Source organism: Boleophthalmus pectinirostris, unplaced genomic scaffold, assembly GCF_026225935.1.
Source record: "Boleophthalmus pectinirostris isolate CB_2022bp ecotype Guang Dong unplaced genomic scaffold, ASM2622593v1 HiC_scaffold_2, whole genome shotgun sequence".
Taxonomy (NCBI): Eukaryota; Metazoa; Chordata; class Actinopteri; order Gobiiformes; family Gobiidae; genus Boleophthalmus; species Boleophthalmus pectinirostris.
Window position 1 is genome coordinate 42,822,100 of NW_026571152.1, and position 14,295 is coordinate 42,836,394.

Sequence of the window (14,295 nt, forward strand, 5' to 3'; positions counted from 1 at the left end):
ACACGGACACAGGTTTTCAGAGTAACGGGCTGGTGGAAAAGTTACACAGTGCGTCTTTAAAGTAGATCTGTTCTGCAAAATGGATTTTTCAGAGCGTTTAGTCAAGTTATATTTGTTTCCTCTCGACGTTTATGAACCTGAAGTCATATTTGAAGTATTTGGAATCTTTAATCGTTTATTTTCAAGACCACAACCTGGTTTGGTCCTGATTTAGACCTGGTTTAGACCTGGTTTAGTCCTGGTTTAGTCCTGGTTTAGACCTGGTTTAGACCTGGTTTAGTCCTGGTTTAGTCCTGGTTTAGTTTTAGACCTGGTTTAGTCCTGGTTTAGTCCTGGTTTAGTCCTGGTTTAGTCCTGGTTTAGTCCTGGTTTAGTCCTGGTTTAGTCCTGGTTTAGTCCTTGTCAGCTCGTTTTAGAGTCAGTATTGTGATTTAAAACGTCACAATTAGAACAAAATGATCCTCGGGGTCAGAGATTAGATTTATAAAGGAGAACATGAGCTCAGGAAGTTTGATTTAAAACAAAATAAAACACAAATCTGTTTTTGAGGAGAAAATAACTTTATAACACGGACTTAAACCTCACATGAGTCAGTCTTGTGTCAGAAACTGTTCACTGACTTTTAAATGGTCTTAAGTTTCTGAACAGAATGTGATTTAGTTTTTTTGTTTTCAGGCAATAACGTCCTGCGTACGATCCACGGCGTGGGCGAGATGATGACTCAGATGGTGATGAGCAGAGGGGTGCCGCACAGCCTCCCCGACTCGCCGCCCTCGCTCAGATACGCCAAGGGCCACTTCCTCCCGGACACCGAAGACGTCATGGTCATGGACACCAAGCTGAAGATCATCGAGATCCTGCAGGTGGGTTCAGAGCGTCACGGGCCGGGGTCCAACGGGGTCCAACGGGGTCCAGCGGGGTCCAGCGGGGTCCAACGGGGTCCAGCGGGGTCCAACGGGGTCCAACGGGGTCCAACGGGGTCCAGCGGGGTCCAGCGGGGTCCAACGGGGTCCAACGGGGTCCAACGGGGTCCAATGGGGTCCAATGGGGTCCAGCGGGTTCAACGGGGTCCAACGGGGTCCAACGGGGTCCGGGTCCAACGGGGTCCAACGGGGTCCAGCGGGGTCCAACGGGGTCCAACGGGGTCCAACGGGGTCCAACGGGGTCCAACGGGGTCCAACGGGGTCCAACGGGGTCCAACGGGGTCCAACGGGGTCCAACGGGGTCCAACGGGGTCCAACGGGGTCCAACGGGGTCCAACGGGGTCCAACGGGGTCCAACGGGGTCCAACGGGGTCCAACGGGGTCCAACGGGGTCCAACGGGGTCCACGGGGTCCAGCGGGGTCCAGCGGGGTCCAACGGGGTCCAAACGCACCGCAACGGCCCAAACTGCTTCAAGTACAGACATGATGCAAATTCACAAACTCAGACACACGGTTCAGGGTAGGGAGTATTATCTGTTACATTGTACAGTTGTAGGGAGTATTATCTGTTACATTGTACAGTTGTAGGGAGTATTATCTGTTACATTGTACAGTTGTAGGGAGTATTATCTGTTACATTGTACAGTTGTAGGGAGTATTATCTGTTACATAAGTGTGAGTTGTACAGTTGTAGGGAGTATTATTTGTCACATAATGGTGAATTGTTGTACAGTTGTAGGGAGTATTATCTGTTACATTGTGCAGTTGTAGGGAGTATTATCTGTCACATTGTGCAGTTGCAGGGAGTATTCTCTGTTACATTGTACAGTTGTAGGGAGTATTATCTGTTACATTGTACAGTTGTAGGGGGTATTATTTTCACATAATGGTGAATTGTTGTACAGTTGTAGGGAGTATTATCTGTTACATTGTACAGTTGTAGGGAGTATTATTTGTTACATAAGGATGAGTTGTAGGGAGTATTATCTGTTAAATAAGGGTGAGTTGTTGTACAGTTGTAGGGAGTATTATCTGTTACATTGTGCAGTTGTAGGGAGTATTATCTGTTACATAAGGTGAGTTGTTGTACAGTTGTAGGGAGTATTATCTGTTACATTGTGCAGTTGTAGGGAGTATTATCTGTTACATTGTACAGTTGTAGGGAGTATTATCTGTTACATAAGTGTGAGTTGTTGTACAGTTGTAGGGAGTATTATCTGTTACATAAGGGTGAGTTGTTGTACAGTTGTAGTATTATCTGTTACATTGTGTTGTCAGTTGTAGGGAGTATTATCTGTTAAATAAGAGTGAGTTGTTGTACAGTTGTAGGGAGTATTATCTGTTACATAAGGGTGAGTTGTTGTACAGTTGTAGGGAGTATTATTATCCTGGTTTGGTCCCGGTTTAGTCCCAGTTTAGTCCTGTTTTAGGCCTGCTTTAGTCCTAGTTTAGTCCTGGTTTGGTTCTATCTAAAGGTGGGGCCCTCAGCCTGGTCTAGTCCACATTTAGTCTCCGTTTAGTCCCGGTTTAGTCTTGAAATGTCATTAAGTCATTTAGAAATGATGCAAATTCACAAACTCAGACACACAGTTCATGGTTCCCACGGTCATGGAAATCCTGGAAAATTCATTGAAATTGAAAACGTCATTTTCTAGGCCTCAAAAAGTCATGGAATTTTGTAAAGTCAATGAAAGTTTTGGAAAAGTCATGGAATTTTAGTCTCTCTTTCACACAGCTCCAGTGTTCTGTTCTTTTCTCATTATTTGTTAACGTCTGTGTCACGTAGAAACAGGGAGAATCCAAAATGCAGAACTGCTGTCTAAGTTCTTTTATAACAAAGATCTAAAAAAAAAAAATCCATAAATCCAAAAGTTTCAAAATTCAAAACTAAACTGACAGGACAAGACAAGATACTGACAATGACAAATACAATGGACCAACAAAGGGCAGAGGAGAAGGCAGGGAATAAAAGCACACAAACACCGGTGAAACACATCAGGGTGGGGAGAACAATCAACAGACAGGAAGTCAAACTCAAACTACAAGCAGACATGACTCATGTCAAAATAAAACACCAAGGGCACACAACAGTACAGGAAAAGATGCATCAAAATAAGCAAAAACAACAACTACAGAACATGAACCATGTCAGTCTGCGCCTTTTGTTTAAAAGAGACGACAATAAATGCGCTGACAGGATTAAAATGTTCAAAAACTATAATCCCAAACCATAAGGTGAGAGGAAAGAGTTAAACATCTGAGCTCGGTCAAACAGAAGTAAACAACAAGGCCAAAAATTCAAGTTAATTCATCTGATATAAAAATGTATTGAACAGATACATATGTACTCTAGTTTATCAAACTGTTGACCTTTTTTCTGGACCATTTTTGGTTCTAAAGTTCCATTCGTTTTAAACAGACCATGAATGAAACATGGAACAAAAATTATTTCCCAAATTTCAAAGACCTGCAAATCATGTAAATAAATGTTTGTATTTCATCATATCTTGTGTTATTCCATCTTTGAACTGTTGATGAAGGTACAGGATTTTTTTTTAAAGTATTAAAATGATAAAAAATGTTCTTGGAAGGAACTGACATATTTTATAGAAATAGTTTCCTTTCATTTTGAAGTAATATTAAAGTTTTCAGAAGAAAAAAGCGACAAATGATGTAAAATCCTGCACCTTCTACTTGTTTGTACAATTTTCCCTCCGTTACTTTTCCCTCCGTTACCATGAACTTTCTTAATAAAAAATCTCATGAGTCAAAAAGTCAAGAGGTTTTTCAACCTAATCTTGTACCATATGGTAGAAAACTATATGAAGCAAATATTCAAACCAGTTTGTTAAGGATATGGAAGTGAGAACCAAGAGTTATCACTGTTTGGATTTATTGACCAAAAAGTGCTGCATATTTCATTCCCTCCGTTACCGACATGAGTTTTTAAATTTTTTGTCTTGAACTTGAAAGAATCTCACAGGTTTAACTTGACCCTGTTGGAGTGTAACTCTTTCCTACATTCTGATACTTTACTTATTTCAATAGTCCCTCTAGTTTCTGAATAAGAGACATTTGAATGTCAAAAATCTGCCCCTGTTTCCCTCCGTTACCACTTGACCAGACCCATTTCAGATTTAGCCCTAAAAGTCTGATCAATTCTACACATGTCGGTGCTGTAAAGTCATGGAAAATTCACTTTAGCTCATGAAAAAGTCATGGAAAAGTTTTGAAAGCCCAGAGACTAAAGGTGGAAATTAGTCTTGCTACAACCAGGTACAAACGTCTCCCCTGTGAAGGTTCATGTAAACTGTGCACTGTCCCTGTCTCAAATAAATCAATCAATAAACTAAACTAAATCATCACAGGCGCTGCAAATAGAGAAAAGATACAAACCACAAAACGATGAAAACCAAGAAAAACCACATCATTTCTGTACTTGAAGCTGTTTTCTCTGAGACACACTGGGCCGTTGCAGTTTGGCCCCCGTCGGCCACCGTACTCTAGAAATCCTGCAGGTAGGTTCAGAACAGAGCTGCAACGTGAAGCAAAATCTAAATCACAATTTCAACGACTGCAGTTAGCAAATTTGCAGTTTTTGAAGTGATGTAATTTCCTCCTGAAACAACAAAATTTTGTGTTTAAATCTGCATAAAAACTGCTGAATCACACTAGATATTAGTTTTGTAATTTAAAAAAAGAAAAGAAAAGTTCAAAAAGTATAGAATTTGATCAGTCAGTAACTTTCATTTGTTCTATTTTAATCCCTCTACTCATAATTTCTTTTTTTGTTTGTTTCTAGTTCATCTTAAGTGTTCGTCTGGACTACAGGATCACGTACCTGCTGTCGATTTACAAGAAAGAATTTGGAGACAAGAACTTATCCACGGAGAGTTTTTTCATTCGTAAGTCATTTTTCAAGATAAAAAAAATAAACTGGCGGTATTATGCATTTTTTCTACCATGTTCTGACGTGAAAAGCATGTCTGAAGAGGTATTAGAGTCATCCATGCATGTTTGATTAATCTCGTGATCTTTCCTTTTCTTGTACGAGGCTCCACCCACCAACCTACACCTCCCACACGATATTTCTCCATAAACTTACAAAAACATGGTACAAAACTGTACACAGTCATCAGCGGGACGCACGCTGATAGTGTTGTGATATTGCTCTAAAGGGGGAGTGACTTAGCATGGGGAGCAAAGAGAAAGGAAGAAGGTAACATGGTGATCTAAATATGTTATGTGTTAAGATTTGTTCAGACCAAGGTGTCAAAAAACGCCTTGGATGCCTCTGTTTGGACGTTTGCGTTTGAGTTTAGATGCTCCCAACATGTGTCTTGGACGCCGTGGACCAGTGCTGCTAAATACGTCAATCGCCAAGGTCGTGTGGGTAGATCGCCGTGTCTCGTCTCGGACTCGATCGCGTTTGGACTCGGTCTTGTCTCTCACTCGAGGTCTGACACTCAACAAGTGTGATCATATTTCATTCCGGCCGCTGCTGTTGGTAATAAACTTGTAGCGGGTGCAGGAGCGTGTGGGGCGTCTCAGTGCAGCCTGTGCGCTCATTTGAAACCCGCGGAGACTCTACGGCGCATCACAAACACACACGCTCCCTATGCACGGCTCGTCTGCGACAGCGTGTGCCCTCGTGTACCAGCGTGCATCACAGGGCAGGTTCAACTTCCTAAACATCCTACCTGTCCACCTGCCTCACGTCAGCACGCCGCCCCTCGCCTTTTCACGCTCTCGCTCCTTCCTGCGTACAGCCAACACAAGCCCCTCCCACAGTGCGGCTGATTAGAAGAGCAAGACCAAACGTGAAGCAAAAACCAGTCTAAATTTTGTGTTCCAGTGTTGGCACAAAGCAGGTCTACAGCATAGAGCGGATCTACAGAACAGACCTACTGCCACATTTGGCTGAAGTTTGTCTAACAAAAGTGACAAATGCATCTGTGTTTGTCACGATGTGCGTTTGGTTTGGTAAACGTGCAGAGGCTGGTAAATATCACTGCAAAACCAGAAAAGAATGAAACTCCAGTTTGGAACTTTAAAAAACAGGTTTAAAAATCTTCCTTCACTTTTTTCACAGTTTTGTGTAAAGTGCCAGAGGAAGTTCTCTTAAAGAAGAGGTTCTCAAACTGTGGGGGAGGGTCCAAAAAAGGGGCACAGAGTGTTTCAGTGCAGTTTGTTTGACTTTGTATTAGGAAGATCATTTTGACTTGGTCATTTTGTAAGTAGATCACATGATGAAAAAGTGTGAACACCTCTGCCATGGACGAACGGGAGAAAAATAGTTGATGTGTGTCCAGGTCGTCCGTTGGCCTCTATCCTTGGTCTTTTCCCAGAACGATGGACCAGGTTGAGAGAGACTTTAATGTTTTTATTACATAAAACCATCAGCGGAGGAGATCGACTCTGCGGCTGTGGTGTGTTTATTTGTACCGTATAGCAAATTTTTATCATTTTAAATACTTTTTTTTTTTTTGTGAAAAATCATGAACCTTCATCAACAGTTCAAAGATGGAAAAACACAAGATATGATGAAATACATCCATTTATTTACATGATTTTCAGGTCTTTGAAATTTGGGAAATAATTTTTGTTCCATGTTTCATTCATGGTCTGTTTAAAACGGATGGAACTTTAGAACCAAAAATGGTACAGAAAAAAGGTCAACAGTTTGATAAACTAGAGTACATATGTATCTGTTCAATACATTTTTATATCAGATGAATTAACTTGAATTTTTGGCCTTGTTGTTTACTTCTGCTTGACCGGGCCCCTTGACATTCAAAGTCAGTGAATTTATCGACAAAACTGGAACAAAAACTTAAATGTGTTAAACAATTTTGTGAAATTTCGAAGTTAACAACATTTCTTTGACAAAAGAATTGCAATTAAATTTTTCTGTTTTTCTCCACAGCGTCAGACCCAGACATCGACGAGATCGCGACCCGTGCTGAGTGCATGTTTGCAGGAAGGTGAGAGCAAGAATCTCACAAACAAAATCAAACCTTCTTAAACCTTTCAACCGTTCAACGTTTCCTCTGCCTCACGTGTTGTCGATTGTTCCAGCACTGAGGTCTGCGCCGTGGAGCTGGACGACGAGGGCGGTCGCACGTTTTTGCGGGTTTTAATTCACCTGATCATGCAGGACTACCCCCCGCTGGTGTCTGGATCTCTGCAGCTCATCTTCAAACACTTCAGCCAGAGAGCCGAGGTGCTGCAGGCCTTCAAGCAGGTAACCACGGCAACGCTATTCACTAGAACCAACCGCTCTGTCGGCGCGGATTAAGATACCGGGCGGGTTAAAGGGACAGTTCGGAAATTTGGACATAAGGCCTCAGTTCCTCGTGGTCCAGAGTGTTGGAGACGACGTGTGGAGACACTTTTTTAAAATATTCCATCCAGTCCTTGTGTTTGCAGAGTCACTGGTGCCACTAAAAACAGTCTCACCCACTCCACAAAACACCCGAAGAAAATCTGTTATTACACCATACGAATTATCCAGGCTGGGTTCAACTAGTGCCTCCGCTCAATTTAATTTCTCTCCAGCGACTAGATCAGGAATCAGAATACACGAGACCAGGAGTGTCAAACATACGGCCCAGGGGCCAGATCCGGCCCTCCAAGACCTTTGATCTGGACCTCAGCTGATTTTCTACTAAAATATTTAAATTATATTTTCTATTAAAATCTTGTTAATTTTCTGTGGTGTTTATCACAGCAGCGTCTCCAGCGTCTCTGTACGTGGCCCCTCCCACCAGAGCAGCACAAATGAAGACTTGTCTCTTTCCAAACGCTCTTAAAGGACGATCGTTTTGACTGTTGACCGTGACACCCTCATCAGAAAAATGTCCAACATGAGAAAAGTGGAGCCGAGTGCAGGATTTTACAACAAAAATTGACTTATTCCTGTTTACAGACAAGTTCATGTTAAAACTTTGTGTTGAAATTAATTTTTCTTAAAGTTTCAGGTTGTTCATAATATTATAATATTTTGTAAAAGAAAGAGTTCATCAATTAAAAAAGATTTCTGTAATAGATTTGTGTTTCTCTGCACAAATATTTGAACTTATTGTTATTTTTGGGGTTTATATGACATGAGTTTTCTGATCCGGACACTTTGGGATCACAGTAGGTTGGATACGGCCCCCGGACCAAAATGAGTTTGACACACGGTTTGCATGAACCCTGGAAGTTGTAGCACAGACCAATCAGCGAAGAGCCATATATTCCGTGTTGTCAACGATTCCCGAGATCGAGGATTTAAAACTGGAACAAAGAGAATGTTTGGTGAATTTTATCTCGGGGAAAGAAGTTATTGTCTGTCTTCCTATGGGATTTGGAGCATTACATACGTCACAACCAAACAGCAGCGATTGGTTAAATAAAAAAATTACCCACCTACCGTCGAGAGAACAAATCCTAAAACTCTTGAGGTCACATGGTTTCTACGAAGTGAAACCAGCTGATGAATCAGGCTACATGTTAATGTCTGTGTTGATAGAATAATGTTTGAAATAAAACTAACTAATCGTTGGTTGAGGGACCATTTTCTTTAGTTTTACTTAATGCTCCATAACTGCAGCCTCGATGAGCTTCATTTGACTGGAGTCGAGTCGTGTTTTGATCACAATCGTTGGAGTTATTTCTTTAATTCTCTTATATGTGTGTGTGTGTGTGTGTGTGTGTGTGTGTGTGTGTGTGTTTGTGTGTGTGTGTGTGTGTGTGTGTGTCTGTGTGTGTGTGTGTGTGTGTGTGTGTGTGTGTGTGTGTGTGTGTGTCTGTGTGTGTGTGTGTGTGTGTGCTGTGTGTGTGTGTGTGTGTGTGTGTGTCTGTGTGTGTGTGTGTGTGTGTGTGTGTGTGTGTGTCTGTGTGTGTGTGTGTGTGTGTGTGTGTGTGTGTGTGTGTGTGTGTGTGTGTGTGTGCTGTGTGTGTGTGTGTGTGTGTGTGTGTGTCTGTGTGTGTGTGTGTGTGTGTCTGTGTGTGTGTGTGTGTCTGTGTGTGTGTGTGTGTGTGTGTGTGTCTGTGTGTGTGCTGTGTGTGTGTGTGTGTGTGTCAGAACAGGATGTGGAGAACTACAAACAGATCAAGACGGACCTGGACCAGCTCCGCCTCACGGTGGAGAAATCTGAGCTGTGGGTGGAGAAGAGCGGAGAACTACGACCGGGCAAAGAACACAACATCGAGGTCAGGCACACACGCACACATAATACACACACACACACACACACACACACACACACACACACACACACACACACACACACACACACACACAACACACACACACACACACACACACACACACACACACACACACACACACACACACACACACACACACACACGTAATACACACACACGAAGAACACAACATCAATCTCACACACACACACACACACACACACACACACACACACACACGTTATACACACTGAAACACACACAAAGAACACAACATCGAGGTCAGACACACACGCACACACACACACACACACACACGTAATACACACAGAAACACACACAAAGAACACAACATCAAGGTCAGACACACACACGCACACACACACACACACACACACATACACACACACACACACACACACACACACGTAATACACAGAAAGACACACACAAAGAACACAGCGTAGAGGTCAGACACACACACACACACACACACACATAATACACACAGAAACACACACACGTAATACACAAAGAACACAACATAGAGGGTAAGACACACACACACACACACACACGTAATACACACACAAACACACACAAACAGCACAACATGGAGGTCAGACAGATACACACACACTCTGTCTCTTTGTGTGTGTGTGGAGGTTTTGTGTTGCTCGGACGTGACGCTGTAAACGATCCACACTCTGCTAAAGTCTCGTCTTAAAGTGTGAAAACCGTTGAGTGTTTCTCTTACATTTGTCACACTTTTTCTGGTTTTAACAAACTCATTTCCTCCTCTGACAGGAAACGGTTCTGAGTCCAGTTCAGGACGGAGACCACAAACCCCAGATCGACAGCAACAAAGCCAACAACTACAACATCGTTAAAGAGGTGACGCTCACACACTCCACATCTGGATATATGTATGTGTTACCCTATTTTTCGGACTATAAGTCGCACCAGAGTATAAGTTGCACTTTTTGTGGAGACCAGGAGCCGACATTTCCTGTGTAAAGTCAAGTTGTAGTAAAAACAACAGAAGAGAGAACAACAGACTAGGGATGGGCATGATTAATCGATTAATCGATAATTGATCAGTAAGAATTTCATTGATTATGTTCATTTTAATCGACAAACCGAATGCAGGTTGCTGTGTGTATCGTGACCAAACAGGTGTGAACATGTGTCTCTGCATCAGAAGGAGCGAGACACAAACAGTGGGTCAGTCTGTAACGAACCGAAGCACAAATGTGGATTTAACCAGGATTTGTAGAAGAAATTCCACACTTTCCGTTGCGTTGGGACAAGTGTGAGTCCATGTGCACAGTGGATAAAGCAGCACATATGTTTCTGTGTCCAGTGGGAAAAAGTTTTTCCAGGTGAGAGTCGCTCAATGTGGATGACGAGGCCCCGCCCCCCTCCCCCCGTACGCTGTCCTGGTTTTGACAAACACAAATCTGGTCACACTGACCTGTATTCACCTGAGTCATGTCTTTTAATCTGACACAAGTTGAACCACATCAGCGACACAAGAGCTGGAGTTTTATCTTCACTTAGTTTATGTAAATTAGTGATGTGGTTTTAAGTTTTGTTTCTGTGAGATTTGAACAAAACTGAATTAAACACATTATAATGTCAAACAGCTGATGTGGATCTAGAGTCGTTATGTTTATATGTCGTAAAGTTGAATTTATTTATGCAGATTAGTGCAGATAGTAATAATAATGATGATCAATTTTAATATAAAAACGTTAATGATTAATCGATAATTGATCGTTAATTCTTCCGACGATCGATTCAGAAAATTTCATCGAATGCCCGTCCCTACAACAGACTGTTAACGTCACATATTTCCCAGTTCTTCAGATAAACTATAACATAAACAACAGAACAGAACAAGTTTATCAAACTCTCCATCTCACTCCAAATCACTAAATCCATTCAATTCTTCATCCTCGGTGTCACTTCTGAACAACTCGTCCTCGACCTCCGGAGGTAAACAGAGCGACGCAAACTCTTCTGTGTCGCTGTCGTCAGACTCAGCATCAGTTCCAGTTAGAATTATTCGGGTTTTTCTGAATCCCGACAGGATGTGTGAAGAATCCCTCAGTCGTCCAGGTAGAATCCACGGCGAGGAGAAAATTCAGTTTGTCGACTGGACAAAAGTTAGTTTGATTGAAGACGTTTCGCAGCTCGTCCAAGCTGCTTCTTCAGATTTTAGCCAGAGAAAAGAATTGGTTTGAAAGGTGAGCGAGAGAAGACATTTTTGTTAAGAAAGAGAATTCTTCTCTAAACAGAAATGGACTCAGACACCATCTGTCTCCTATTTACAAATCCATCCTCAAACCTAAAACAAAACAAACAAGAGAACAACAGGTGTAGTCAGGTCAGGACCAGAGGTGTGGAGCTCCGTTATGGACATGAATTGTTCTGATAATTAGACCCCCACACCCTGTACAGGTCAATAGGCCGAACTAACAAACAGAAACTGTAAACAAGTGTGTGTGTTAGTTTCAGAGTAGTTTCAGTGTAGTTAGCTCCTCCCTGCAGACAGATATAAGGAAGTGTCACCAGCGTCTGACCAGAACTGAAGAAGCAGCTTGGATGAACTGAGAAACGTCTTCAACCAAACTAACTTTTGTCCAGTCCACAAACTGAATTTTCTCCTCTCCTGACAGGATGGTTTCGGTGTCACTGAAGTCACTTAAATGTTAAATTGTTCAGTGGTGCAGAAGTAACGGTGCGATCGACTGACGTGATACAGACAGGACAGAGGCTCTTTCTGCAGGAGACATGCGCAGTAGAGCCAAGTGACAGTGGTGCAGGAGGAACAGGAGCAGCAGATACTCACACACAAGACTAGAACCTCCCACCACTTCACAAAAAACATTTTAATATTTAAGTCGCACTGCAGTATAAGTCACAAAAAACACACAAACCATGAAAAAAAGTGCAATAGTCTGAAAAATACTTTACTCAAACATGTGTGAATGAAACAAAACACAACTCCAGGTCTGTTTTTGAGGAGGAACATTATAACAAGACTTAAAACGCACAAGAGTCAGTTTTGCCTTTAAGCAGAATAACAAACTTTACTGTATGATGTTACATAAAAGCAGATAACTGTAGATCTGAAATGCACTGGATTCTTGTATTAGTTAAACATTTTTATTTCAGTCACTTTGAACTGAATCCTACAAAAACATGGCAAATCTACTCACATACTCGGCAGAATTGCAATGAGATATTTTTCTAAGAGTCACCAAACCAGCTCTATAACTCACTGTATGTGTGTGTATATCATAGATCTTTGTTTGTGCACACTTATAATGTTCCTCTCATCGTGTGAATATAAATATAATATCATTTGTGTGTGTGCAGATCCTCCTGCGTCTGAGTAAACTCTGTTATCCCAGTAAGAAGAGCCGTGTGCAGCAGCAGAGGCTCCTGAAGAACATGGGCGCCCACACGGTGGTGCTGGACCTGCTGCAGATCCCCTACGAGAAGGTGAGACTCGTCTGAGCTCCACGAACCTGCACTGACATTAACTTTGTTTCTTCTCCGCAGACCGACGAGAAGATGAACGAGATCATGACGCTGGCTCACACGTTTCTGCAGAACTTCTGCAGAGGAAACCCTCAGAACCAAGCTCTGCTCCACAAACACCTGAACCTGTTCCTCACTCCAGGGGTGAGCGCCGAGCAACAACACTGAATACAGACATAATACAAAAACAAACTGAATACCGTATTTTTCGGTCTATAACTCGGATTATAGTGCGTAATTTCAATAATGTTGAATTCTTTCATCTATTTTCATACATAAGGTGCACCTGAATATAAGTCACATTAAGAGAAACAAACGGACGACACTTGAGTCTGATCCTTAGTCCAGACGTCCACGATCCATCGGCAGATCGTGGCGTAATTCGCCCGGCGTTGTCTCCCTGTCTTGGTGAATGTGTTTTATGAATGTGAATGTGGGTGGATCATTTAAGTTTGTTTTTTTATTTCCTATGAGGACGACTCAAATATACATTAAATAATAATGTGGTTAATGCAGCTTTGTGTACATTTGTTTACGTTTTACAGAAACAAAACCACATGGCTAATTTGCATAAACTATAAGCGCTGAACTAAAGCACATTACGGCTATGACTACGGCAGCTGTAACGCTCCAACAATCCATGCAAATGCGTCTTCGTAGTTTACCAAAGTTGTACTAAAACATTTTGACAGAGTTTTTGAGCGTCCTGTACCACATAAAATCAGTTCGAGGTCAATAAGATAATCAGAATCGATACATAAGGTGCACTGGATTATAGGATGCATTGTAAGTTTTTGAGAAAATTAAAGGATTTTAAGTGCTCCTTATAGTCCAAAAAATACGGTACTTACAAATATTGAAATCCTGCAGTGATGAGGTTCTATGCACTGGTGCCATGGGACAGAGTAACAGAAAATATTCATACAAAATGCATTTTACAGTTTTTTTCTAAGATTTTCTTTGTGACTCTCAGCTGCTGGAGGCGGAGACGATGCGTCACATCTTTATGAATAATTACCAGCTGTGCCACGAGATCAGCGACCGCGTCGTCCACCATTTTGTCCACTCCATCGAAACTCACGGACGCCACGTTCAGTATCTGCGATTTCTCCAAACCATCGTCAGGGCGGACGGCAAGTTTGTGAAGAAATGTCAAGACAAAGTCATGACCGAGGTTAGAAAAGTGTTCTGTACTTTCATCTTATCGTCTGACACAGAGACATCACACTGGGGGTGTACTGCGTGTTCATCTATGGCAGAATGTTCAGCAGTTCTCATGGTGACCCAGTGTACACAATAGCAAACACAGCCAGAAAAGTGTAAGAAAACTAAAAGAAAAAATTAAAACTTTATATCAGACCACATACAGTTTGGTCGACTCTGACTGGCCCGTTTAAGATTATTTGGAATTTTAAAAAAGCATATTTTATCATTTGACTTCATAGATTGCTTTTATGTCAGGGAGACAATACATAAATCAAGACGTGTGCGCACAATTCATATTTTGCAGAATTGAGTTAAGCATTTTTCTCCGGTCCCTCCATATTATGTTCTGTTTCTCTTGTGGCCCCATGGAAAAAATAATTGCCCCCCACTGCTTTATATGAACAAACATTCATGGTCCGGTTTA

General features: G+C 41.9%; 1 protein-coding gene across 1 annotated transcript in view; it reads left to right on the forward strand.

The window, feature by feature from the left end:
* The window catches only part of itpr2 (inositol 1,4,5-trisphosphate receptor, type 2), a 246,649-nt gene that overhangs the window by 86,139 nt on the left and 146,215 nt on the right, over positions 1-14,295 (forward strand). Inside the window, 9 exon segments of the mRNA XM_055155239.1 lie at positions 676-863; positions 4,726-4,828; positions 6,850-6,907; positions 7,002-7,171; positions 8,977-9,119; positions 9,924-10,010; positions 12,501-12,626; positions 12,687-12,809; positions 13,639-13,839. Coding sequence (XP_055011214.1) covers positions 676-863; positions 4,726-4,828; positions 6,850-6,907; positions 7,002-7,171; positions 8,977-9,119; positions 9,924-10,010; positions 12,501-12,626; positions 12,687-12,809; positions 13,639-13,839 — 1,199 coding nt within the window.